This window comes from Colletotrichum orchidophilum (genome assembly GCF_001831195.1).
Source record: "Colletotrichum orchidophilum strain IMI 309357 chromosome Unknown Scaffold_163.1, whole genome shotgun sequence".
Lineage (NCBI taxonomy): Eukaryota > Fungi > Ascomycota > Sordariomycetes > Glomerellales > Glomerellaceae > Colletotrichum > Colletotrichum orchidophilum.
Genome location: NW_019173119.1, coordinates 64,764 through 91,466, shown reverse-complemented (window position 1 = coordinate 91,466; position 26,703 = coordinate 64,764). Strand labels below are relative to the sequence as shown.

Sequence of the window (26,703 nt, the reverse complement as noted above, 5' to 3'; positions counted from 1 at the left end):
GGGGGTGTTTGTGGTTTGGTTTAGAGGATGAGGCATATGCATTTTATTACGACTTGATGTACATGACATTGGGCATTGCATGGCACAGGCATATATTATTGGAGAGAACAGAAAGCAGAACCCATGAGACACTTCCAGAGCCAACTACGTGTCTAGTGACTCCATACATGGATCCAATCACGGACCGAGCCGTCCGCATTCATACCAGACCGGTGCGTCCGGGCAGGCTTGACAAGCTCCAGGCGCTTCAGACCGTTGCCGTTGTCGCTCAGGGGCGGTACGACGACGACATCGGCCGCGTCGCCGGCCTGCGTCGAGGAGGAGAACTCGAGGGGTTGGCCGGGGTGGGAGAGCAGGGCGAGGTAGATCTCCGGCGTGAGGCCCCTTTTTTAATGTTATTAACGTCCGTCACTTTCATATCTTAGAAAGGGGCGGGGCTTAGTCTATACCATGGTGGCCCAGGTTGGGAGAGGGGTTTGCCCGAGGGGAACTCTAGGCAGATGAGGCGGCTGCCGGGGGAGGAGCTCAGAAGGGAGGCTGTACGGGAGGACCATTGGGGTCTGGCTGTTGGGGGGAGGGCACAGAGGAACTTGGGGAGGGGGAGGGGGGTTTCAATGTTAGCTCTTTTGCCTCTTTTTTTTTGTAGGCTCTTTTTATAGTTGAGAGTCGGACAGTTGTGTGGGAGACGTACAGTGTAATCAAAGATGAGGTCAAACGTCTTTTCGCGAGGCCACTCCTCGAGCCACGAGTCTGAGAAGAAGTCACCCGAGAGCCATGCCACGGAGCCCGGCTCGGCGCCGTTTGGTTGGCGGACGGCATTCACATCCGGTACTCCGTCATCCCCGGCAGCGGCGGCAGCAGCGGCGATGACGGCTCTTTGGTTCTCCTTTGCCTCGGCGATGGCGGCGGACGAAAAGTCGAGCCCGAGGACGTCGTAGCCCAGGTTTGCGAGGAGCAGAGCGTCGTGGCCTTTACCGCAGCCCGGGACGAGCGCCGTCGGCTTCTTTTGTTGTTGTTCTTTGGTTGGAGGCGGGATGAGGTCCGGACGGGTGGTGAGGAGGTCGAGCAGGGCGACTGAGAACTGGCCGCGGTCCCAGGGGTGGAACTTTTGTTCCCATAAGGCGGACCATTGCTGGCCGTGGTTTGGGAGGGGGATGTTTGCAAAGGCTGAGGAGAGCTTGTTTGGGTCGTTTGTCATGATGGGGCTTCACTTGGACGTTATGGGGGGTTGATTGGGGGGGGGCTCTGGAAGGTTCGGGTTGGTGTGGGGGCCGAGCGATCCTTGATGAAGATTGGAGTTGTTTTGGTCAAGCAAATCAGTGAGATCCAAGTTGTTTTCTGACCAGTATAAGAAGAATTAGTTTGCAAGTATCGAAAAGAAGGAAAGGGAGGAAGAAAGAAAGAAAGAAAAAAAAACTGCGCATAGAATGAAGTCATGAAGTGAGGTAGCCCGGAGCTAGCAATCTTCTTAGTCCCCGAGGACCCCGCGCTGCGATGGGGGGCAAACGCCCCGCGCTGAAGAATGGCGATGTGATCCCTGTCGCTGCCAGGGACACACAGTCCCGAATCCTTGGATACCTTACCTTACCCAAGCTCGCCAGGTCAAATCAACCACATACCCTCAGACCGCATGGCGACAGACGTGCCAATGTCTTCTTACAGCTCTCTCAGCTGTAAGCCTTACCGTGCCCCATTTGGTGTGACATTTTGGTGTAGAGATGCGAGGTAGGTGAGTAACGCCTTCATGATAGGTCAGTGACACACCTTTGCTGGCTTTACCGCGTTAAAGGATTACCAGTCATTGCGAATTGAAGCTCTGCTGTTGATACTGCCTGGCGTGACATGATCCATATAAGGGAGACTCATCAAATCAATCAACGCCGAGTACAGTCAGTCATGCCCTAAATCATTCATGGAACGCTTCCATGATAGAATGTTCCTGGCGGTTCCAGAGGCCCTGCATGGTTCATCGTGGAGTGTAGATATGCGGCTCTAATATCTGCAGGAAAAGTAGGCGGCAGCCGTTGTGTCACCGGTTACGTTCAGGTGTGGCCCGGGAGAGCCTTTTCGGGGACAATCGCCGAGTCCCACGACCAAAGCGGGGTCGCCCCGTCCGGAGGGCGTCAGGCAACCGCGCGCCACATGCCCCGATCCCGGCATCGGAAGCTACCTCCACTTTCCCGCCCTCCTTCGCAACACATCTCATCCCAACCTCAAACTTCTCTTGACAAGATCTCACCCTTTTTTATCACCTCCTCACTCGTTTACTGGGCTTCCGGCAATTTCTCGTCACACCTCACCTCACACCACAGCACGCCGACCCATCGTGAACAGGAGGACATGGCCGACCTCGCGACCTGCTTGCCCCTCACCCGGGCCTCCGTCGTCGAAGCCCACAAGCTGGTCAAACCGCACGTCCACTACACTCCCGTCCTCACCAACAAGACCCTCACGGCGTTGGCGTCGACGCCGCGGGACCCCGAGGATCTCAAGGGCACGGCGTGGGAAGGGCGCACGCCGGCGAAGCCCGTGCTCCGGCTATGGTTCAAGTGCGAGAACCTGCAGCGCATCGGCGCGTTCAAGGTCCGCGGCGCTTTCCATGCCGTTGAGAGGCTGAAGCAGGAGCCTGGGTGGGTCGAGGGCGGCGGCAAGGAGAAGGGCGTTGTGACGCATAGTTCAGGTACGGATAACCTCACTTTTTGCCTTTTCTTCTTCTTCTTTTTTCACCAGTGACCGAAAGAGAGTGTTCGAATCGCGAGCGTTTCTTGGATCAAGTATAAGAAATTGATGAACGATTTCAGGAAACCACGCCCAAGCCCTGGCCCTCGCAGCCAGAGAGAACGGCATCCCAGCACACATTGTCATGCCAGACATCTCCCCGCCCAACAAGATCGCCGCGACGCGCGGCTACGGCGCCAACGTCGTCTTCAGCGGCAGCACCAGTGTCGAGCGTGAGGCCGTCGCAGATCGCATCATCGCCGAGACGGGCGCCCGTCTCGTGCCCCCCTACGACCACCCGGACATCATGCTGGGGCAAGGGACCATGGGCCTCGAGCTCCAGGAGCAAGTGCGCAGTCTCCTGGCCGCGGGCCACTCGGCCGAACACCCGACATTCAACTCGACGGGCCTGCCCCCTGCGCCGCCGGTATCCAATGGCGACGGCGACAGCGACAAAGCAAAAGGGGGGCTGGACGCGATCATGACGCCGTGCGGGGGCGGCGGTATGCTCTCCGGCGTGGCGCTGAGCTGCGAGGGCACGGGGATCCGGGTGTTTGGCGCGGAGCCCGCGTTCCAGGGCGCCGACGACTGCAAGCGCGGCTTCGAGACGGGCAAGAGGGTCGAGAGCGTGAAGACGTTGACGGTCGCCGACGGCTTGCGGACGCCCGTGGGTAAGCACCCCTGGTCCGTCATCTACGAGCGGCGGCTGGTGGAGAACATGTACAGCGTGTCCGAGGAGGAGATCAAGGCGGCCACGAAGCTCGTGTTTGAGCGGTTCAAGCTTGTGGTTGAGCCTAGTGGTGCGGTCCCGTTGGCTGTGGCGCTGTTTAATGAGGATTTCAGGGCCATGGTGGAGAGGGAGGCGGGGGAGACGGGGTGGGATTTGGGGTTGGTTTTTAGTGGTGGGAATATGGCTTTGGAGGGGCTCATGAAGATTTTTGCTGCGTGATATCCTGGAATTTCGCGGTGTAGAGATGGGTCGATAGAGGCGTGTTCAGAATGAGCTCATGAGAATATACTCTTCCTGACCTCTCGACATTTACTTATGAGGTGGAATGTAGAACTTGGAACCCAAATGCCCATAGGCAAGATTTCCCATGCCCAAGAATGTGGTAGTGTATATGCAATTCATCTCACTTTGTTAAGGACTGTCTGTTGCGTATCGTGTCTATCGGCTTGACCCTAGAGATATCATTTACCAAACAAGTTACCACCCGCCTACACTTGCCTTACATTATTGTACAGGCACGTCTTCCTTGTTCCTAAAACATACGTCTGTCTGTATACAGACGCCGCAATGAGATATTACAAGTGGGGGATTCATTGACTGTCTGCACTCGCCTTACAATATTCCCAAGTTGTTTAGTCCCAATTCCGAGACCCTACAGACACAGATACGTACGTACATACACTCACATCATCTGGAAACTATAAGTGAGACTACAAATAAGAAATCTATCAGGGTCACTCTCTTTATCGTCTTGTCGTTCTCCTTTGCGTAGTACAAGATGAAAACGGTTAGCGAAATGGAAGAACGAATTGAAAAGCCTTGTACAAAGGTCAATAGTAACATCGTTCTCTCTCAAAGCTGCCTGTTTGCGGACACCAATAGGCCATCTCGCAGCCACACCGTATTTAGGAGACCTTAGGTATAAATAACGAAGCTAATGATGATGCACCTGTGTCGCAGCGTGTCCGGTCTAGCAGAGTCGCAAGGTCTCCTTTATACCTTTCCACTTCCCATACGGCCACTGCTTCCTTGGTGCGTATAGTCTAAGTACCTAATTAAAAAACAAAGAGGTCTCCTTCTTTTATTATCTTTAAAAACAAACACCCACTAAGCTACCCTCCTCTTATCTACTCACTTCTCGGCACGAACGTATTACTCCACGAATGCGTAAATAAAGGTAAAGCTTAGTAGAGATGCGTTTTTTTTTTTTTTTTTTTTAATATTTTTATGCTTGAGGCCGGCGTTTATAAAGACGATATTATAGATAGAATTCAGGCTTACATCCCCGCCCAGATCTGCACAGCGAGAAGCAGACGAGGCGGATTCAGGTGTGGAGGCCGAAAGAGAAACTAGTCATTCTGACCTTCCTTCTAAAGTGGATTTAGGGTTTTCCGATCAAAAACAGTTCTTCCGAAGGGGCGGATTATGGTACATGACTGAAGGCTCTGTAAGATCGGATTATGGTTCTGCGGACTCCCCGGAAGAAACATCGGGTTCTGCTGATTCCAACAATGATAGCTCGGATTATGGTGCTGATGATAGTCCCAATGAAGAGACAGTCTCATAGAACGAGCATGAACTCGGCTCTATGCTTATTGTCTCGTACGGTGTCTCTCTCCCCTTAATTCCCAAACGGAGTCCTTGTGGCCCTCTTTCATAGTAGACATGATGCTAACAGGCCTCACTCAAGACTGTGTGACACGATCATCTAGAACATGCCTCAATGATTTGGAACATACCTTAGTAAAGACGCACGTTATCTGTCCCTCTCCCCCCCCCCCCCCCAAATCCAGGTATGCCCCTCACACAACACAAAAGAGCAAGTCGCCCCGATCGCCCAAGACTGAGTGTGAGTGGTCTTCAAACACCAAAGATAGTTCTATAGTCCGTGAGAACCATTCCTCGGGGCCATCATGGGGGCAGGCTTCTATGGTTAACCGTTTTCCTACATTGCCTACTTGCTCCACATTCCACTTCGGCAAAGAAACGAGAAGCACATGAACATACCTACCCACCACCTCTTTGTCTGTCCACGGCTTCCACGTCTGTCGACCAGACGTGTTCGCTCCCAAATTTGTAAAGACTACAAAGCATTATGAGAGACATGCTAGGTTCAAACTCACCTTTTTGGACTGAATGTTCGCAGGGAGTGAAATTGACTCCAGCGTCAACACGTCATCCAGTAAGATCGACCCATTTTAATAGGCGTTCGATTAGTTCACCTCTCCGTTGCCATGTTCAACCGTGAAGAGTGGGAACAGCACAGCTTTTATATAAGTACCAAAGAACAGAGCTATGAATTGCTAGGGACTCTTCACTGCTTGCCCTATGTATCGAGGGCGGCTCAAGTCTCAATAGCAGGAGAGCATATCCAAACGCCTCTCCGCGAGGTAGTGAAGCATAGTAGAGCAACGACAAAACCAAAGCTGTCACATTGCCATTTAGAAAACCAGAAACCAGGTTTTGACTTTAACCATCTTACTTCGCATCTATGGATGCCCTAGAATATTCTGATATGACAGCATAGCAACCTTGACCATAATCTTTCCCTTGAAGCGTGGCTAAATATGAAGAAAAATCATTCTGATTTTTTTCTTCTGATAGTTTGATTGAAGCAGTTGTGACAAACTTCCTCTTATAACTCCCCAACCCGCTACCAGACTCTACCTCACTGAATTCAGAGTCTGTTCGTCTCTCAAAAAAAAAAAAAAAAAAACGCTTTGCAACTCCACTAGTCGCTGCTCATCCGCGCGCTTGCCGCCCTACAACTAGAGCCTCTCAGCCTTGCCTGCGCCCGCCAGTGCTCATCAGCGTGATCTTCTGCTTCTTCTTCTTTCCCTTACCAGCTCCTCCCGCTCCTCCCGCGCCGTTGCCACCGCCGCCCCCGATGCTGCTACTGGCTGCCCCAAATACGGAACTGCTGCTGGAGGGACCTGGCTCAGTCACACCTAGGGCCTCCATCTGGAAAGAAAGCTCAGCAGGGCCAAACAGATCTTCATCCTTTAGCCATCCATCGTCGAGTTGACGCATAGAGGCCGGGGCAAGCTCAGGGGACCCATGCACCACATGGGTACCCCACACGGTTTTCTGCGTGGAAGGACTCGTAGAAATGGCTGCGAGGTGCTCGAAACCTGGTCGTGGATCGGGCGGCGTAGCATTGGAGTGGCTTGAGAGGGGCTGGAATTCTTCCAGGTTCAATGCAGGCACATGATCTTCTTCGATCGATCCATAGTCACGTCTCATAGCCGCGGTGCTCTTGAACTGGGCAGCCTCGATCCTTTCGGATTGAAGCCTCTCGCGTTCTTCCTGTACGGCCTTGTCGCGATTCCGCTTCCTCCGTCGGCCAATCTCGTCGGCAAACTTCTCGAGGACATCTGCTGACACAATGTCCGTCCAATCGCATTCCAAGAAGCTGATTCGGCAACCGTACGGGAGGTGGCCCAGGTACTTGGCTCGCTTTCGCTGCACCTCATCCAGAACATGCCCTGTCGAGATATGCTCAACGCGAGGCAACAAGGTGGATGGGAATGCAGAAAAGTCACCATATTTCGTCTTGAGAATCCGGATATCGAGCGCTGATAAGTAGAGATGCGGTTGTGATGAGTAGAAGTAAAAATCGGGTTGGACGGTCTTGTTCTGATTACCCAGCTTCTTGGTTGGCAGCATTGAATCGTTTTTGCCGAGATCTTGAACCTTCTCTTTCGCCGCATCGATGGCCCGGATCGCCTTCTTGGTCCACTCCTCGTCATCATGGTAAAGAAGCTGATCCTCGGTTCCCTGCTTCCGTAGCGCCTCGATCTCTTCGTTGAATTGCTCCAACATGTAGTCTCCAGTTCCCTTCATGATCCTAGCATAATCCAGGACATTGGCTACAAAGTGCCAAGGCACGTCATCCGACACGTTCAGCGCGTCCGAACCATTCTCCCAAGGCAATGCGAGGGTCGACTTGGCTGTCCGGGCCATGAGGCGTAGCACCACGTCATCGCCAACTCGCGGCAGAGGGCTTTCCTGTCCCGCATAGAAACGCACGGGTCGCGTCTCGTGCAAGTAGACGCAGTCTTCGCAAAGCGGGCATTTCTTCCACCTCGCACCTTTGCCAGGCTTCGAGTCCTCATCTGTCGAGTTCATGAACCGAATCAAACATGGAAGGCAGAAAATGTGACCGCACTTTGCCATTCGCGGCGCCACCGGCTCTGATAGACAGATCGGGCAACTGGCGCCCTGCGACTCGGATGAAGCCAAAATCTGCAAAACGTTGTTCCAATCAATATGAACATCGGCGTCAGCCGCCTGACTGGCGTAATTGCCTTCTGGCGAGACGACAAATCTGTAATTCGCATGAACGTATCTCGCCTTGTCCACGGCGTGGTGGCCCGAACCAGGTCCCCAAGTCGGATTTCGTCTATAACTCCGAGCATAAGAATGATGATCCGCGTAAGTATTCGGCGGACGACTGTAGTTTAAGAGGTGTGTAATCGAGGTTTGTCCTCGTCGACTATTGGCATTCCGCAGAGCCCGAATCTCGGCCATGGCGTCATCATCGTCTGGGTTTGCATGTCTGGCGTCGCCAAGTCCCGGCCTTCGCTGCATCTTGTGTTGTTTCCGGGAGCCCTGACCCTTTCGGGGGGCTGCGTGGGGGAATGAAGGACTAGGTTGGGAGGGTCGGCGGTTGGATTCGAAGCTTGTAGTGACGGGACCAGGCTGGATTGAAGGCGAATGGGAAGTCGATGCTGAAAGGGACTTGCCCAGATTTGACGGTGTCGAGCTCATGTTCGGGTTCCCGGAAGCCGAAAGACAAATGTAACGCAACAGCCTATCCGCTGACGGAAGCTATGGTCGATTCGATCGGCCCCCTTGGTCAATGTCGTGATGCGATGCGGCGCGAGCGAAGGGAACGAAAGGACGGATCGGAGGTTGCCACGACAGGCTAACTGACTCGACACCAATTTGAACGAGTATAAAGGAAGAGGTAGAGGCAAATGAGACTTGAACGCTTGAGCCAAGGTGCTTTGGTTGGATGAAGGAAGATGTTGATTGTAGAAGCAGATGGGGTCCAAAGTGGACGGACCCCATGAGTGATGGATGAGTGGGGATCAGGTAATCGGAAGTCGAGAGGATGTAGCAGCTGTTGCAGTAGCAGTACCTACGTCGGTAGAGTCATTGGCGGGGCAAATTGACGCTTGGCAACAAGGAGTACGTACCTGGCTGTCCGAACGGCTGGGATCATCACGTGATTCGGTCGCCTCCGCCGTTGCCAGCCAGGACAGCGGGTTGAATTTACCTGTTCCGTCCGACGTGCAGAGTAGGCACCTGACGCATTAGTTCGACGTGACAAATCAAGACGGCATATCCAGCAATTCCATTGACCTGTATATACATACTCTATTTTGCTACAACTTCGTCGACTTGAGGCAGCATGAGAGATCACACACACACACTGTAGCCAATAGTCAGTCACCGGTGCCTTCTCATTCACTTTGTTGGCTCAATTGATCATATGCAAATTAGGTTCGAACGAGGTACTATGGTACAAGATAGTCCGATGCAGATGAGCCGTGTGAAGGACAGATAGAAGGAGCAAAACTGAAAGAGGCGACAGCCCACATCATCCTCCATTGATTCTAGAGGCCCAACAGAAACGGCCGTACTTCCAACGTCGCCGACATACAGCTGCCGTGCCTCATTCTACCTCTCGAGCTCTTGCACATGCAAAGTGGACCAGGGGAATCATAGAAACGACAAACAACCCAAATACGCAGCACCCGACAAGAAAATCCATAAGAGCTGAGGCGTAAGACGAAGCCTCCCATCCACGCACATCCTAACGGCGAACGTTATCATTATTAAGCCGCTTATTTGCTGTGCACCTTGCTCTTAAGCTTGCCGATGAAGGCACTCAGACGGTTCTTCTTCTTCTTCTCAGTACCCGAAGGGCTCTCGGTGGCCTTAATGTTGCTCGGTGTCGTTGACTCGGGAACGGAGGACGGGGCCTTGGCTGGGGTCGTGGGGGCTTCGGGCTCCTTGGTGGAGGTGAGGTTGGCACCGTTGGCACCGTTGGCGGTGGTGTGAACCCCATTAGCACCATTGGCCTCCTTGGACTCATCCTTGGTCACGGCGGCCTTGACCTCCTCCTTGGCGAGCTTGGCTTCCTCCTTAACGGCCTCAGTCTTGGTCTTTTCACCCTCCTTAACCTCCTCCTTGGTCTCCTTGACCTCCTCCTTAGCAGCCTCAACCTTGGGCTTCTCAGCCTCGATCTTGGCCTCCTCGCCAATGGCGGGAACGGGCTTCACCTCCTGGAGGAGCTCAGCCTCAACCTCCTTCTTCTCGACAACGGCCTCCGTGTTAGCGGCGGCCTCGGGGCTCTTGCCGGCCTCGGCGATGGACTCCTTAACGACGGTGGGAACCTCGGGAGCGACCTCTTCGCGAATTTCCTCGGTCTGACCGCCGATAGCCTCCTGGACGCTCACGGGCAGGCTCTCCTTGACGGGCTCGGGGAGCTGAGCAGCGGCATCAGTGACGGCAGCGGTAGCCTGGTTCACGTGAGGAGCAGCAGCCTCGACGATGGTGTCCTTGGCGGTGATAGCAGCGGCAGCAGCAAGACCACCAGCAGTGGCAGCAGTAGCAAGGATGACGCCAGCGGCCTCAGTCTTCTGAGTGCCGAAGCCGGCAGTGCCCTCAGAGGTTGAGGGAGCGGTGGGAACCTTCTCCAGGAGCTCGTCCTCAACGACAGCCTTCTCCTGAACAGCCTCAGGGTTTGCGCTAGCCTCAGGCTCGGCGTGAGCCTTCTCCTGGCTCTCCTTGACGATTTCGGGGACCTCGGCCGTCTTGGTCTCGAGGGGAACCTCAGCAGCCAGAGCGGCGGTGGTGGATGTGGGTGCGGCGCTGTTGATGGTGGCATCAGTGGTCGCAATAGGCAAGCTGGACTCGGGAATAGAGTTGCTGGTGATAGCAGGGACGGTGGTCTCCTCCTTGGACAGGCCGGGCAGAGCGCTGGAGTCCTCGTAGCCTTCCTTGTCAAGCTTGACGTGCTCGTTGATATCGCCGGCCTTGACAGACGCGGGAAGTGGTTCGCCCGGTGCGACGGTCACGGGCTCAGCGGTAACATCTTGGGCAGGCAGAGGGTTGACGCCAAAAGACTTGTCAAGCTCATTTGCGGGAGTGACGGGAAAGCCGCCGGGGATGTCGGAGGGAGTAGCCTGGGGGAGCTCCTCCTTGTTCTCAAGAGGCACGTCCTTGGCCAGGGCGGCGGTGGTAGATTCGGGGGTAACAGTGTTCATGACTGCGGCGGAAGTGTCCTCCTTAACGATTTGATCGGGGTTCAGGAAATTGTTTACGTTGCCCTCGTGATCAGGTTCCTGAGGGGCAGTGTGGTCTGTGATCCAGTTGTTGTCGACAACAAACTATAGATGGGGGGAGAGAAAGCAAGTCAGTAAAAATTGCCAACGATGACGATGTTTTTAAGCGAAATCCGGTGGGCAGCACAGCGGTGGTGCAATGGGTCCTTTGGGGGGGGAAGATATGACGACGCGCGGCGAACCAAATGTGGGAGATCAACTGGGAGCGCGATCTGGGTATTGCCGATGGTTATAAAGGCCAGGTGAGGGAAAATGGCCCGTATTTGCCAGAACCAGAATCCAGGCAAATTGGAAGGCGGTGGTTCCTGGCGCGCTGCGCTATCGTTTGTTCCTTGGCCAAGGGCATGGCTGTTGGTTCCTGACCTGGGTTGGGTGGTGGTGGCCGTGGTGGTGCTTGTGTACCCTGGGTGCCTTGGGTGTGTCCAGGTGTGGGTGCCGTGTTTGGTAGCACCTAGTCTGGAAGGCTAGCCCCGAAGTTGCTAGACATTTTGGCACATTGTTGTGTGATGAAAGGTGCCTTGGTCCATGGTGGCTGCTGGATCCTGCCGCTCTCCGGTGTCTCTCTCTTTCTTGCTTGCAATTTGCGAAAAGGCCACACGCAGCTGCGAGCGCGACCTTACTCGCAGGGGGTCCCCGGTCGAGATTGACACTCTTTTCGCTCCCCACAGAATACAAAAGGAGCATTGAACCTGGAAAACCTTGTTCATTGCTTTTTTGAACTGTGGAAAAGCGGAGCTCCCACCCGCCGCTCTGCTCGGGATCCGCCAGCCAATATTGCTAATTGCCCGAGGCAACCACGCCGCTGCTGTGCTTCTGCCGCAGTAAGCTGCTGCAAGAACTGGTGGGTTTGCGTCATCCGGAGCCGGGATAGTCGGCCAGCAAGAGCCAACCTCCGAGACCCGCGTGTAATTCTTCTTTTTCTTTCTCCAATTTACCCATTACAGCCATATGCAGCGCCAGTCCGGGATATGTTTTGCAGCCCCGATTGCGCAGGCAAAACGTGGGCAGATAGAGCAGAAAAATCCAACGGGGGAGCAGCGGCGTTAGCGCGAAAAAGCCAACGCCGCAATGTGACCGTAGTAGCGATAGTAAATCGAGAACACCCTGGCAGAATTTGTGTGGCTCAGCACGGCGCGAAGCAAATTGCGTGAGAGCCGGGGGCCTGGACACGCCAAATTGCGAGATGGTGATAAAAGCCCGATCCTATGACGAGCCGCAAGCGAGCTGTGGCCTGCAGCTGACGGGGAAGCTGGAACTAGAGCTGCCCTGGTGGGGAGAAGCTTCCACCAGTAAATGGCCTGGCAGACCGTCCCTTCTTCCCCCTCCAAGACGGGGGAACAGCCATTGCGATTGATGGACAAGGGACCTGGACAGGTGCACGGATGCTGTCGCGGGCTGGGCGAGGCGGCGTCGCTGCTTTCGATCGGGCCCTTGTTCGCGCTCTCATTCAAACATTGCTTCCGCCGCTTGTGCTGCTGCTGCTGCTTTCGCTGCCCCTCCATGGCCGAGGGAGTTCCCAGAAATTGCGCGCCGTGATAAGGGATTCCGGAGTTGCCGTCGTGTTCGAAAATCCGCCCGGGATGAACCGATGGTTACGGGAGCAAGAAAAAGCGCCTGAATTGGCTGGTACGAACCTTATAGTAGATCTTCTCCGATGCGTCGGCGAGTGTGACGGTCTTCTCGAAAGAGCTGCCGACCTTTTCCAACTTCTCGCTCTTAGTCCAGTTGTCGAAAGTACCGGTAACGTAAACCTCCTCGGCCGGGTGAGCCCTATAGTGGGATACAGAGGTTAGCAAAGCTTTTAGTCCAACTGTGAGGCTTGCTTTTTCGCTGTAGACGATGCCAACGGTGTCAATGGTGGTGAGGTCGCCGCGGACGGGGCCCAAGGACCATGCGAAAGAAAGTTTGCATTTCACATGTCCGTCGACGAAAGCATGCAAGCCAGGCGCCGTTCCAAGCGCCGGACGGTAATGAAGCAATGCAAGGAGGTGAATTGGGCTCCCGTCGCATTCCAGTAGTGATGTAAGGGTAGAGCGACACAGAGAGATGCGCTGGCGGGGAGGGGGAAATGCGGGCAGAGTCGACGAGCATACCAGGTGAACTTGTAAGTGCCCATTGTGATGGATTTGAGGGCTGCTTCTTTTCGAAAGAGGGGCAATTAGAATTACTCGGGTGCGAGGGCCTCGTCGTCGGCAGGAACAATGTGAAGAGAAGGGCAGTTGAGGATTCGAAGCTCGAGTAACAGGAAGAAGGTAGGAAAGGAAGGGTTCGAGAGAGAAAAAAAAAAGGAAGAAAAGTTGAGAGGTGAGAATTAAGCGGCGGGAACCCCCAAAATTGCGCGCGTGGCAGAGAAATAGTTGCTGGGGTCGGGGGTGTGGGAAGGTGGGCGGCGCAATAGATAAAAGGTACTCCGTTCACTCACATACGACCGCGGACGAGCTGGCTATGAAGTGGTATGTGTGGTCTGAAGGTTGCATGCGCAGATGGTCCGGCCCAAGTCGACTTGACCTGAAGTGACAGGGCCGTACCTCATTCGGCGACGCCAGCGTCCAACATCGCGCTGGACTGGGCTACGATGTACTGGGCGCTGTGTGAGGTGCGTGGATTCTGCGGACCGTGGGCGGTCTGGACAGGAGTCTGAGGTGGTCCAGCCTGCAACCTGTCTACGTCTACACTGCGTCTGCGTCTGCGCGGGCTTGGGCGCGGGCTCCACAGTCAGACGTCCGCGGTGCTTGCTCATCAGCGGTGTGAAATATGACGACAACCGCATCAGTCTAGGCGCGTACACCTGATCCAACGGCCCAACGATGCAATGTTCGAGGCCGGTGTGTTATTAGTCACCTCTGCTCGTCGGTCAGTCGGTGAGGGTTAGCGGACGTGATTTCTAAGGGTTCTTCAACGGTCCATGCCTCTGGATATTTCCTCAGTCTCTCGTCTCGGCAGCGGAGTCATTGTCTACGACTCCAGTCTACCTTAGACATCACCTCTCTTCCGTCTCTTGGCACAAACAAAGAGCAAGAGCAAACCCCAACATGTGACCTGCAGCTTTGATGACATGTCCCAAAATATCCCAAAAGTTCCGAGGACCCGACTACGTTAGTCTCAAGGAAGGGTCGAGAAGGCGAGGCTTTGCCGTCACAGCGTAGCAGTGTCACAGAATGGGACAAGCGCAACAGCAATTACCCTTCCTCAGCGAACTTTGAATGGGCAAGGACCAGCCAGGAATTCTGAGCATTGTCACGGGAAGTGACTCCCAAGGCACCTACCTGCCTAGGGTAGGTAGCTAGGTGGTGTCTTACCTTACCTTGCTCTCCAGGTTACCTGACCTCACGGCAGTCACCATCAGGACGGAAAAGAACTAACATCCCCCCTCGTGCTTCCCACATTCATTCCCGTATCTTCCAGGTTGGCAAGTACCCTGAGGTAAAAGTACGAGGAAATGGAAGCAGGTGAGCCCGAAGAACCCCCACCATTGCTGTATCTCATGTATGAGCACCCAAAGATCGTAAGTGACTCCCAGCGATGTCGCATCCATCCACGGTCCGTCTCTCTTCGATCCACTCGGCGCCAGCAAATCAACATCACATCCATGATCACGACAACCACCGCCCAAGACCGCCACCATCAAGATCTGCAAACCGCAAATCCCTCCAACGCCCAGCCTTCTCTTTCTCTTCTTACTCAAGACATCCCCTGTGCTTCAATTTGCATCCTCACCGTTTCTTACATTGCCTCGCCTCGCCCCGCATTACCTTACCCTACCTTACCGTCGTACCTGAGCTATACCCTGTGCTAACGCAGACGTAACAGCCCAGAAATACCTCCGTCTGTGGTGTGTGCTTTAGACGTGGGATGAAGCTACCTTAGGCTTGCAACTGATTTCGAATGCCTCTGACTTTCCGACACTGCCGCACCAGACCGCCAGATACAGCACGCCAGCGTCCTCCTCGCCGCGGTAGTGGAGCCGCTCATTTACTGCCCAAGCCGCTTCCCTCTTGGAGTACCGAGTCGAGTCGAACACCTCTTCGCCCAGGGGGCGTTGCGCCTCCTGTGTCCATGTATCCTCGTCAGCTTTTTAATTTTTTTGCAACCGTTTGCCGCCATGGTGCCACCGCCGGTTTGATTTACACGTCCAATTCAACGCCGATGCGACACTAGAGCCCTGGGCTCCCAGGCCGACCGCCAGCCTCCCTCCGCCGGGGTCCCTTGATACACCTTAAGCCGCGTCAATTGCTTCCTTCCTTACCTTATCATCGGCTTAATCGTCTGCTAGAATCCTACTACGGCAAGGCATGGCAATCTGGCCTGGTCATTGTCTTCGAGCCGAGAATGCGCCAATGGCAGATAACATGATCTGATTCCGAAGAATCGCCCCCTTTCCCCTGAGTCATCCAGCCACCCAGCCACCCCCAGAGGCATATTTCACCTGCCATCTCTCAACGAGTAGTCTAGTACCGAGTAGAGGCCCAAATTATCACAAACCCGAGCACCCCTGGCACCAAGCCAGCCACCGCGCGCCAGCGCCATCCCTAACTCTGCTACTGCCGTCAGCCGCTGCAGCTACTTCTCTGACACGGCGGTCCGAACACCTGAGCCCTGCAAATGCTGACGCATCAGACGCGACCTCCGAGGCGAACGTCTGGCGTTCCAATAGCTTACATCTCCTCGCGAGCTTCCTCTGCAAAAGTCCCCTTACCGGTATTCTTACATCATACTGCTTCCCACAGCATGGAATCGTTTGATGCTGCCATCTCTTCGATGCGTCGTGCTTTGCCAGGGTCTGCTAGCTAGTACTGGACAGCTCTGACCAAATACATTCTTGACTTTGCTCCGATTGCACGTTGCGGTTGAGCCTAGATGTGGCACTGTGATTTTCCGCTCTCGACCGGCTTCACGAACCGATCTCATCTCCCAAGATCTTACCGCGCCAGAGAATTGCGGGGAAGAAGGGGTGGAAGCTCCAGACTTAGACAAGGACGGTTCCCGAACTGAGACAACCCTAGGCCCTCGCCATGGATTGATGTTCGATCACGCGCCCAATCTCCTCCATAGCCTCAATCACGGACAACGATGACCTGCTCTGCCCCCACTCACAATTTTTCTTTCGCGCGTGGGAAAGGCCCCAAAACTGCTGCGAAAAGACAACATGACGCAAGTTTCGGCAATTACACCACAGCAGAGGCTGCATTTGGGGCCCGGTTGAGTCTCGCTGATTTGATGACCGTCGACTCACCCAGCACACCCCTGCCAGCTTCCCGCTTTCGTCACCTCGGGTGTTCAACCGATGTCGCAACATGAGCAAATCCAAAGGGAACTGCTCCAGGTGGCACGAACTCATGCTTTGTCCGGTCTGTCCGCCACCCTGTTGTCAACACGTTGAAAGAGATCAAACTTCTCGAAACTTACAACCGTCCGCCGCCCCTTTCGTAAAACTGCTCTGGGGCAGGCCCCTCTAGGTTTCATGAACGTGTGATTTTGTCCACTTTACGACGGTTTCGCTTTCAGGGGGTTGAGGCGAACAGGCTCCATTCTCCAGAGTTTAAATCGAAGAGTCGACGTCAGAGCTCCTGCACGTGTCAAACATCAGATGCAACCTCGTTTCGTTTCGAGCCTATCGTGCGTTGCATTTTCCCACTAGGGAACGTATGTTGGATGGTCGAAGCTTCCCTTGCTTAGCCTAAACATCTTCCTTACCTGCCGATAATAGCCGTTGGAATGGCGTTCGCGGTCCATGGCTGTTCTCAAAGCAGGCATACCAAGCCATTTAATGCCTTGTGGATTATTCGCGTACACCACAGCAGGACAACGGCGATATGTTCGATCTACTGGTGGACAACACGCCTTGGAATCCATGTCCCTGTCACGTTTTGGCGGAACGCTGTGCGCCAAGGTATCATTGAATTAATGCACCAATTTTCGTTCAAAATGTTGCCAATTCCTGTCTTAAACAGTTTAATCTGGTTTCGTTCTTGTGCTAGCCACATTCGATTGGAAAAATTCAACATGGTCTCCTTTTCTTCTCTTTCATTCTTCTTTCTTAAGATAATGGTGCCTCTGGTAGCTGGGAGGAGGAGAACCACAACACGAGAATGTGAGGTTGAACTACTGACTCCAATGTGTGGCTTTGCCATGTGATGGTTTTAATGAGTATCTCTCTATATGTCATCTTCCATAAGGTATAAAGTACCTCTTAGCCGTGGCATTGACGCCATATCGAGGCCAGCTTCGCGCTCTATCTTATTGTCATCTTCATTCTGCAAGACGCTCATTTCGACGAATTCCGCGGGTGTTTGTTAACGTGCGTTTCTTTGTCAATGTGAGATAGGACCGGCCACGGGTCGTCGACTTGGGGGCTCTCTACCTCAGTGTCTGAAGTGTATCCAGCGTTGAATGGCCACCCAGAAGATTAGAATGCTGTGCGATGATGAATGTTTCAACCCCTGCTACCCTGCCTCGGAGCCGTCAACGAGACTCACCGCGAGGAGCTCATTGAGGCTCAAAATGCTCGCGGAGGAATCTGTTGCGGGGCTGCGGCGACATTGAAGCAATATTGGAGAGAGGACTATGACGCTTCGATGAATCAACATGTATATTTTTTATCTTATGGAACAAGGCTGGTGAGATGTCTATTAAGCTATTGGATCCAATGGTCCATGCAATGAATATTTCCGGCCTTGGTTACTGGAGTGTTTACAGGAGGACATGTGTATGCGCTCCGAGGAAAGTTGCCATACAAGCAGTACCTTCCCCTGCCACAGACATAGATGAGTAGGTTTTCATCTTGCCCAAATCCGAGAAGTACATTTCTTTCTCTGTGTGAATGGCAGTTCCATAGTCTCGTGTGGTATGGTGGTATGGACTATCCCCGGCAAGCAGGCTGGCTACAGGCCGATACCTGGCACGTGGTGATGGCGACGAAGGGCGTTATGCATCCGGACTGGGGAAAGGTCTCAGTTCACCGTATTTGGAGTGTTCTCTCGGGGTATGCATGACCAGCTGAGGGAGACTTCTGTTAAAGGATGGGATGCTGATGGTCTTTCTCGTAAAAAGAGGGTGACCATCTGAGATGGGGAGAACATGGGGCAACCATAGTCCATCGCTTCCTTGCACCTGGGGATGTGACAGTGATATTCCGGGACCTGGCGAGGTCGAATCAGGAATCGATGGAAAAGGTCATGCGTTTGTTGGGTTTTCCAGCTGTGAGTGAGTGAGGCTCTTGCATCCCATCCATATCACGAATTTTTGGGTGCTCCGATCAACATCATGGCGTGGAATAGAAGAGGGGGAACATAAGCGTCAACTGTCATGAATGATCAACATGCATCACACGGACCTGGATGGTTACACATTGAGCGTTGTCTTCCATCCTCATCCTCATCCGCAATTCGAAGCTCGGGGGTCCAGCTCGTGCCAGCAAGATCGGGTCTATGGAGTTTAGTATAAGTAAGAGGCACTAGGATACATGAAGGCCGACTCTGGGAGTTTTTTTTTTCATGGCTAGGTATGGGAGACAACTGACGTATCTTTTCATTTTCAGATTAGTCCTGCTTCGTGTTGAGATTGAAATAGGTGCAGGAGACGACCTGAGCTAGAGAACACTCTCGAATCATGACTTGATCGTCGCTCAGGGGACCAGTTCCGCACGCAACTTTCTCATCAGTGCTCTGCACACCCAAGAAATGTCTCAGTTCGCGTTGCTGTTCATCGAATAGGAGAGGACTGACTATGTTGCTAAATGATTAAGTTGCTTGGCTTGCTAGGAAATCAACAGGCATAGTAACGAGTAAGGCTGTATTCACCGCTTATGTGTTTGTACGTTTACAAAGAGTATGTCCAAGAAGCTTTCCATGGCGCCGGCGCCAAACAGAATGTCGTAGTAGCGTGTTCCCAGTTCCGCCAGCGTCCAACGCGGGGGTCGCGACGCCGTGTAGTTGCTTCAGCCAAGGATTGACCCTGGTCATCGTTTACTAGACTATCAAGGAATACTAAAGGTGCGTTCCTCATTTGCTCTCCGTCCGTCTCTAATTCTCGTTCCCGACGTATTCATCGTCGAATACTCATAAGAATACTGAAAAAGGAGGTGTGAAGTATGGAAACCCGGGTTTCAGCTAGTGGGTTTTCTTTTTGAGCATCCTCTCGACGCCGCGGCTAACAATGCTGAACATCCATACCGTCTCGTCCAGACAACATGTGTGGTGCCAGCCGGCGATTGGTGAAATCGACCGTCGTTGACTTACCTATAGTGGAGCCGAATGTGTAGCCCTTTTTAAAAGTGAACGCGCTTGCGGGAGGGGGGTTTGTCGGGAGGATCGCAGACACTTTGCAGTCAGCAAGATCAGGCCAGTCTTACAGCCACGGAAGCAGCAAGTGTTGGTTTGCTGTAGTTTTGAGGATTGCACCCTTGGAATAACACACATCAAGAGGCACGACATGAGAGGCGGGCTGGAGGGTAGGAAAGGGTCACGGAAGGGTTATATGAGTAACTCCTTTAGGCAATCTATAGAACTCGAGCGAAGTAAGCTCCCCGTTCGGTTCCATTCCGTCTTGAGAACGACCTAGGAATTACGTCATGGATTGGGATGCCCGCCCAGGGTGAGGCATATCTCAACCCAGCCAAGAATTGCCGCCGTAAGGGCAGGCACACATCATCACTGAACCCAATGTCGCCGAACAGAGTCCGAATGCAGAGGAAAACCAGGTGGTACCCCACGAGTAGTATTGCCGAGTAACTAAACAATCATGGCAACGACTACGACGACAAGAACAACTTCGTAGAGAGCCTCAACGGCCTCTCAGCAACTTGGCATCACTAGCCTGCCACTAGAACCTCGCAAGATTATAATCGACTTTTTAGACCAACGTCGAGAGCGTCTAGATGTCTGCTTCACCAGCCGCTAGAAAATCAGCCCAAGACCAGAGAACAGAGAGTTTATTATTTCCTGCTGAACCCTCGTCTCCACAACAGAAGCTGACATGGAGAACGGCCAAACGAATCTTTTTCGTGTGCACATTTTGGTCTCTCGGAGCTCCCCAAGTCGTCTCCCATAGGTGCCTTCAAAGTAAGCATAAGCACAGTGGTGCCATACCTCCAAGGGCATCTCCCCCCTTGAGCCTTACCCCAAGCAACCGTCGCTTCAACGTCTAGCTCCAACCATTCATCACGGGTCATGAAAGTACTCTGCACCTCTTTGTATATGTACATCATTTCGATGTATATGCTCTTCTAAATCTAAACAGAATCGCAAAAGCTAAAACAAAAGAAGGAGCACCCATCAAAGTTGGTGATCTCCTTCACATGCTAGCAAAAATGAAAAGGAAAATAGCCGTTTTTACATTTCTCTCCATCCTCCCGGAAATAATATTTCTCCTGCTTCTGCTCCTTCCGTCATAAATGTCGTAAGTGTGTACAATACAAATAGGTATTATGATCCTCTGGCCAAGTGCTCTTGATGTGCTGTGTGCCATGCCAAGGAAAGAAACGGGGGGGACCCAAGGAATAAAGCGAAAAAAAAAAAAAAGGTTTAAAAATGCGAAGAGAAATATGCAATGCTGATGCCAAATGTCAAATGCCAAAAGGGGAAAAAATGCTGGCCCCCATCACCACCATCATGTCCATCTAAAACCACTTCCAGGCGCAACCCTCCGCCAACTTACTCAGTACGCCAACCGCGTCGACATAGAGCCGGCTGCGATTGCCGAGGCAGTCCACCTCCAGCCATCTCCTCACGAGAGCCACGACCGTTGTAGCCTCCTTCTTCAAAGGCGTCTCCATGACGCTCTTGGCTTCCATATTCGCCATAGTGTGGATCCACTGAAGCGCCCCGCTGTCATTGTCGGATTCGCCGCGGCTTGCGTCGCCGCCGTTGATGCGGTGCCCGGTGGCCCAGCAGATGAGGGCGCAAACATACATACCCCAGTAATCCGAGATGTCGTCCTTCCACATCCGGGGTCGGCCCACCTCCCGTATATCCATGTCCTCTTCGTCGTCCGAGTCTTCTTCAGAGTTGCCGTGCTCGGTGAAGGCGCGGAGAGCCCGGCAGGCAAAGACCAGGGCGATGGTTGCGCTGCCCGAGTCGGTCCACTCCCTGAGCCGCTTCTTGTGCTCGTCAAAGTGTTTGGACTGCAGAACCTTTTGACTAAAGATCCAACTGTCCCCTGATACGGCCAGCAGGTCGTGAAGAGGAGTGTGGTGAAGGGCGAGGTAGGTGTTGGCCACGGGGCAGTGTGGGAAGATGCTGGCCATGCGGAAGATCTGCGGCTCTAATATTTCTATGGAACAAGGAATTTGCGCCGCTTCTCCACGCCGCGGCAGTAATAGTGCCTTGGAGGCTAGGATCACTGCGCGGTCAAAGGGGGCGTGTGCGGTGACCGTCGTTCTCGACAAGGTGTCTGGGTTGATCAGAGATAGGAGTGTTTGACCATCCAGAGAGTCTCCCTTGGACGAGACCATCGCCGCCCATGCATCGGCGCTTGGTGCATCCCAGAGATCCTGAGCTGGGCCGGTGAGCGGGATATTGGGTGGCATGCCATCGTTCATATCGAAGTTGCGGACTCTTGGCTGATCCAGGTAAACCGAGCTATGGATATCCAGGACGAAGCACGCTGAGAGCAGACGACGGCGAGCTTCCATATCGAGCCAAGTATGCCACCTGACGGTATTGGTTCCCGTCCGAGGCACGGCGCCAAATATGACTGCGTTGTCTGCGTTGTCGTATACCTGGAATGGAGGTTTAGAACTTGTTGCTGAGATGAAAGGACCAAACGTTTCAAGAAAAAAACCACGCAGTAAACAAACTGAAGCTAGAATAAAATGAAGTAGAGCAACATATCACAATGAAATGCAAAAGGGAACTCACCCTCGAGTACACGGACTCAAATTCTTTCGATGGCCTGATGGCTGCTCTTCGGCCGCGGAACCGCGCGAAGTACTCACATAGCAGAATCGCTTGCATGACAGATACATCCCACTGGAGGAACTAGTTACCCGCAATATTAGTGAAATGCTTTTGATTATGGAGCGTGGCCTTGTCAACTTACACGTCTGGATTGTTGCCAGGCATATTCATGCAGCTGATCCCCCCTGATGCGATCCTCCTTACCACTCATGTATTGAGTCGCCACTGCAGCCATGGCGCAGCGAAGCACTTCAAACTGCTCCGCCGCGTCCTCGAAAGTCCTTCGGTGTACGATTGGGAATTGGGGGTGAAACCTTTCCCAGTAGACATCGAGGTAGGCGGGAATGGCTCTGCAGATCGGCATAGGCAAGGAGCCCTGCATCAGGGCCGGGGCCGCCAGGAGGCCCAACGCCACCTCCTTCTGACGGCCCAGACAGGCAAGTGAGTTCATCATCCGGTCCGATGGTAGTGCCGTCGACGGGGTGACTAGAGTTTCACAACTTTGAGCCGATGCCGACGTCACCGGCGGGGTCAGGCTACGAACAGTATTGGGGAACCGTGGCTGTTGTTGAGGGTCACGGAATGTCTGCTCGTCAGAGTAGGTAGGTATGGAAGCGCCGAGCATCGGATACATATGTGAAGTGCTGAGCTGGGGGGAGGTCGGGTATTGGTAGAGCATAGAGCCGGTGGCTCCGATGGCGTCGTATCCCCCTGGGCAAGGCGAAAGGAGGCCATTTGACCAGTCGTTTGCTGCCGTCGGCCAGAATGCGCGTCGAGAATTATCGGAAGGCGTTGAATAAGTGCTGTCGGAAGCTGAAGATGGCCAGCCAATGGGGTCCTGAGCGTGTGAAAGCTCGGGCGGTGCATCTGGAGACATTTGCAGTCCCAGCCCCTGAGTCTGGAGATACAGCGGACGATACTCGGGCGTTGTACGAGGTTGGTATTCGATGGAGGAAAACGACGGAGGGGTGTTGAAGCCGCTATTTGAAGGTTGTAGGATGGGTTGTTGTGGTGATTGGCCAGACAGAGAGTAGCCTCCGCTGTATCCAGGACCACCAGATGAAGGGCGATAGCTGTCGTTTCCCATGTGGGGAGACAAAGACTTGCTGACATCGGGCGCGCTCATGGACTGGTATGTTCCAGGATGCGACATACTCGATGTAATTGGGAGGCCGTGGATCGGCGTTGTTGCGTTCGTAGGATAGCCAAGCAAGGGAGGTTGCAATCCCATGCTGCGGACTCCTGCGTCTAGAGAGGCGGCTGAGGTCCGACGACTTTGGCTTCCTCCTCTGCCTCTCGATGCTTTGTCTCCTTCGAGCTCACTTATACGAGTCAGAGATATTTTTAAATTCAGAGGTGGAAACTGAGGGTAAACTAACTGTCGTTGCTGATGACGCTCGAGTAGGTCCTTGCGGTGGAAAGCCCTATCGCAACCCGGAATTGAGCATCCATACTGGGGAGTTTCGTGGCTAAGCTGGTGCCGTCTAATGTCATCAAAATTCGTCAGTCGGAACAGTGCTGTATGAAGTAACCTTCGTAAGCCTACCGTAGATGCTCAGCGCGTGTAAAAGTCTTAACAAAAGTCAGTGGATGCCTCAACGGTTGAAAAAGCCACGCTGGCGTACCTTTGGAGGACGACAGTGGTCGCACGTATGAACCTTCATGCCTTTCTTTGCCCTACTAACCCGCCCGGTGATGGGAGTCAACTTGACAGGAACGTCTCCTCCAGGTGGCACGCCGCCAAAGGGTCTCATGGGCTGGCCAGAGGGATCAAGGCCGCCGCTGGAGGGCCCTGCGTGGCCGTATCCGTAGTTTGGTTGCTCCATTGAGTCGGTGCTAACGTTGCTTCTTCGACGAGTGTTGACTGGTCGGACAGACGAAGACGACGAGCCTGTGGTGTTAGATTTGGTGGTGCGGGAGGATGAGCTCCGCTTCGTGCCGTGTGGTGTGCTTGAAAGGTCTGGTTGTTCTCCGCCAGTCGCATAACCTGTGTTGTAAACTGCGCTTGGTGCCAAGTAGGGTTGATGATGTCTGCCTGATGGAGCCGGGACCTGGTCGTTCTTAATAGTGTGGGATTCGAGTTGGTCCTCGTCCACGTTCATGATATCCTGGAGGCTGGCCATGGTTTAAGAATCCCAAAGGGGAAGTGTAGAAGACCGAGATGCAGAGTGGTTGCACCCAGAGAGGAAAATGCAGAGGAAGCAACACAGCCAAAGTTAGTAAGACACAGCCCGGCTGAGTGCTTTCCTCGGAATAGACTGAAGGCGAGTGAGCGTAGTTGGAAAGCAACCCCCAAACATGAAGAAGCAGTGTGAATTGGGGGACAGTCAGGGTCCAAGAGGGGGGTGTCGGTGTAGAAAGGAAGACTAAACTGGGGTGGATGGAGGGCAATTAGATAAGGTAAGGTACGGTAAGGCAAGGCAAGGCAAGGTAAGGACCTAGGTAGGGGGGCGGTTCTTGGACTGTCAGCCTGTCCAACAAAAGGCTGGGGGTCGAGGTGAGATGCAGAGAGCAGTTGGTTCTAAGCGGAGTCGATATGCAATGGAACTGAACGAAGAGAAGAGGTAAAGATAGTGGTGCTGTTGCTGCTGCCGCTTGTTGGAGACATTGCTATATTGAGAAGAGGCAGATGCAAGTTCGTCCGAGTGAGTGGCAGAGAAAAGAAGGAGATGACAGCTCTTCAAGGAGGCTGTTCTTCTTAGAGGCCTCGCTTCCCCTGTCAGCTGTGTGTGTGTGTACATGGGTATTCAAGGGTGTTGTACACGGAGTGACATGGAGGTTGCTCGAAAAAATGCAAGGCACTCCTTCGAAGGGTATCGGCCGAGCTGGGGTTCGGTCACCCACCAGTCTTTGGCCTCGGGTTGATTGGTTGAGTGACCAGATGCCTGTCATACGACTCAGCCCTCTCAGGCTGGCAGACGGGACCCCATCCCACGGTCCCGCGCAGCGTTTCTCTCCAAGTTTGGTATGAAATTGCCGCGATGTCACGGAATGAGCGCGTCTGGGATCTCTGCCACAACCCAAGGAAAAGCCGCGGCCAAGTCAAGTAGCCGCGGTTGATGACGATGGAAGGATGGTCATGTTTCCATTTTGACTCTGTCTCTCCGTCTCGTCTCGTTCGTGTCTCTCCTCTTGTCTAAGATCTGAACCAGATCGACCGAGTCGCATGTCGGCGAGACCCCAGAACCCACAGTTCAGACAGACGTCTTCATTTCCCCTAGACAGATAGATATCCATCTTGTCGCTGACTTATTGACCCTGCCAATGGTGGAAACGCCTGTGCTGCATAACAAGGCCGCCATTTCAACAGGAGACAGCGCGGAGGTCTCAATGAGGAATAGCAACATGCGGTAATGGCGTCACTGTGTAGATACGAGAGAAAGAGCGGCGCCAAATGGAGCGCGGTCATTCCGTTTCCCACAAGTAGCGGCCGCTAGCGTCCGTGGTGGGAAAGTAGTGGTTGTGAGTGCGTTTTTTCTGGGGGAGACGCTGGACGGAGTAACAGACAGTGAGAATTCTGCGAGGAAAAAAAAAATGTCAGACGAAATGAGGCGCAGTCCCGACCGTAAAGTAAACCGTTGCCATTGCTGTACATGCATGAGTCGGCTGCCTTGTCAACAACCCCTGCTAGACTGGCTTGCCCTTTTTGGATTTTGACTTTGCAGGGCATCCAGCCCAACATCCAGTTCAGCGAACAGCGGGAGATGTAGCGGAGGGCCGCGAAGGCAGCGGCCAACTGGCGTGCGAGTTACACAATTCGTGTGGGCAAGACGGCACCATGAACCCTCTTCCTGGTTGTGTCTCGCGTCTGACTGCGTGTCGAGGTCGCTTTTGCTCACCGCGACGGCAGAGAATACACGAGTCTTGTGACCCTTTGACTGTGGAATGGCTATAAGCAAATACTGCACGGACAGGTACTGTAGTTGTGACCGTGTGCCTGCGGTCTATTTTGAACTCTGGCGCATAGCACAGCTCATGCATACAGACACAGGGAACCATTTGACTTGCCGTTCTCGCGACCGACTGCGGCGCACAGAGAAGTAGACAGCATGATGTCAGCCTGGCCGAGGACCGAGGAACCCAAATAAAGCAAATTGAAGGAGTTGACCATCTTGTGCCACGATTCAGGGGCTTCCGAGGTTGAAAATTTCCGCTTCCTTGCCTTGCTGGATCGTCAGGACTCCGAGTTGCGGGCACGGAGGAAGAAGCCGATCATATTGAAGCAACAATCGGAAGGTTCGCCGATGGTCGTGGGGTAATGAAAAGCAGCATCAGTCACCCAAGGTGAAGGCGGCGAGCGACCGAGCACTTGACTGCTGTCAGTCTTTTGACGCCAATACCACAAGAACGCCATGCAGCAGCCGGCCCGCTTAGAAACATGGGAGAAGTAGGGCAGCGGACAGGGATAGCCCAGAATCGGCGGGGACGGCAGGGGCTCAGGCGCAGCCCAGTGCCTCATTGGTATGCCGAGGGACGAATTGCCTGTCATTGGGGACCTATTTTGGTGTCATCGAGTTTGTGTGCTTCCAAGTGCGTCGTTTACTGCAATAATTTTGAAGCCAAGGCGATGGCTAAGTCGAGCGCAGAGTGTACGTTAGCAAGTAATCTATGTGGTGTGGCAGAGGGATGGAACTATCAATGCCACAATACAATATTTGGATTAAGCGTTGGCGGCGACGAGACGAGCTAACAAGGCGCGTTGGGCTGTCCGTACGTATGTCCACCAAATTGCTGCACAGCATCTCGGGTACCTTATCGAGGGGGGAAGAAAAAAGATCTTTCTGGCGAGGGTCGGCATGGGCGGTGGAGGTGGAGTTTGTCCCAACGGGGGCCACACCGACGGCCTGGGCCGGCTGCAGGGACAGACGGGACCCGATTGCGGACTGGGGGCAGCGGTCCCAGTCAAGGGATGAACAAACGGGCAGCGCGAGATGCGACGTCGGGGCAGGAATTCTTCAGTGTTTCAGTTGCTGTACCTTACTTCCATGGCTAGTGCTGTCGTCGC

The 26,703-nt window shown here is 53.7% G+C and overlaps 7 protein-coding genes across 7 annotated transcripts; 1 reads left to right on the top strand and 6 right to left on the bottom strand.

Annotated features, from left to right (window-relative positions):
* Positions 1-152: 152 nt before the first annotated feature.
* Positions 153-1,198, bottom strand: CORC01_12729 (thiopurine S-methyltransferase; the record flags this gene model as incomplete). Its single annotated transcript, XM_022624347.1, has 3 exons — positions 153-384; positions 450-589; positions 692-1,198. 3 exons carry the CDS (start codon positions 1,196-1,198, stop codon positions 153-155), a joined length of 879 nt encoding a protein of 292 aa, XP_022469165.1.
* Positions 1,199-2,340: 1,142 nt separating this feature from the next.
* Positions 2,341-3,667, top strand: CORC01_12728 (pyridoxal-phosphate dependent enzyme; the record flags this gene model as incomplete). Its single annotated transcript, XM_022624346.1, has 2 exons — positions 2,341-2,680; positions 2,802-3,667. The coding sequence occupies 2 exons, from the start codon at positions 2,341-2,343 to the stop codon at positions 3,665-3,667; spliced, it is 1,206 nt and encodes a 401-aa protein (XP_022469164.1).
* Positions 3,668-6,226: 2,559 nt separating this feature from the next.
* Positions 6,227-8,218, bottom strand: CORC01_12727 (uncharacterized protein; the record flags this gene model as incomplete). The annotated part of the gene is made up of 1 exon (XM_022624345.1): positions 6,227-8,218. The coding sequence occupies one exon, from the start codon at positions 8,216-8,218 to the stop codon at positions 6,227-6,229; it is 1,992 nt and encodes a 663-aa protein (XP_022469163.1).
* A 1,082-nt stretch (positions 8,219-9,300) lies between these two features.
* Positions 9,301-12,919, bottom strand: CORC01_12726 (uncharacterized protein; the record flags this gene model as incomplete). Its single annotated transcript, XM_022624344.1, has 3 exons — positions 9,301-10,848; positions 12,438-12,573; positions 12,897-12,919. The coding sequence occupies 3 exons, from the start codon at positions 12,917-12,919 to the stop codon at positions 9,301-9,303; spliced, it is 1,707 nt and encodes a 568-aa protein (XP_022469162.1).
* A 7,500-nt stretch (positions 12,920-20,419) lies between these two features.
* Positions 20,420-23,821, bottom strand: CORC01_12725 (uncharacterized protein; the record flags this gene model as incomplete). Its single annotated transcript, XM_022624343.1, has 6 exons — positions 20,420-21,520; positions 21,660-21,779; positions 21,841-23,020; positions 23,078-23,182; positions 23,245-23,270; positions 23,324-23,821. 6 exons carry the CDS (start codon positions 23,819-23,821, stop codon positions 20,420-20,422), a joined length of 3,030 nt encoding a protein of 1,009 aa, XP_022469161.1.
* A 919-nt stretch (positions 23,822-24,740) lies between these two features.
* CORC01_12724 (uncharacterized protein) lies at positions 24,741-25,107 on the bottom strand (the record flags this gene model as incomplete). The annotated part of the gene is made up of 2 exons (XM_022624342.1): positions 24,741-24,910; positions 24,948-25,107. The coding sequence occupies 2 exons, from the start codon at positions 25,105-25,107 to the stop codon at positions 24,741-24,743; spliced, it is 330 nt and encodes a 109-aa protein (XP_022469160.1).
* Positions 25,108-25,872: 765 nt separating this feature from the next.
* Positions 25,873-26,581, bottom strand: CORC01_12723 (uncharacterized protein; the record flags this gene model as incomplete). Its single annotated transcript, XM_022624341.1, has 2 exons — positions 25,873-26,180; positions 26,413-26,581. Coding segments are annotated over 2 exons (477 nt in total), but the record flags the coding sequence as incomplete, so codon positions are not given.
* Positions 26,582-26,703: the final 122 nt, after the last annotated feature.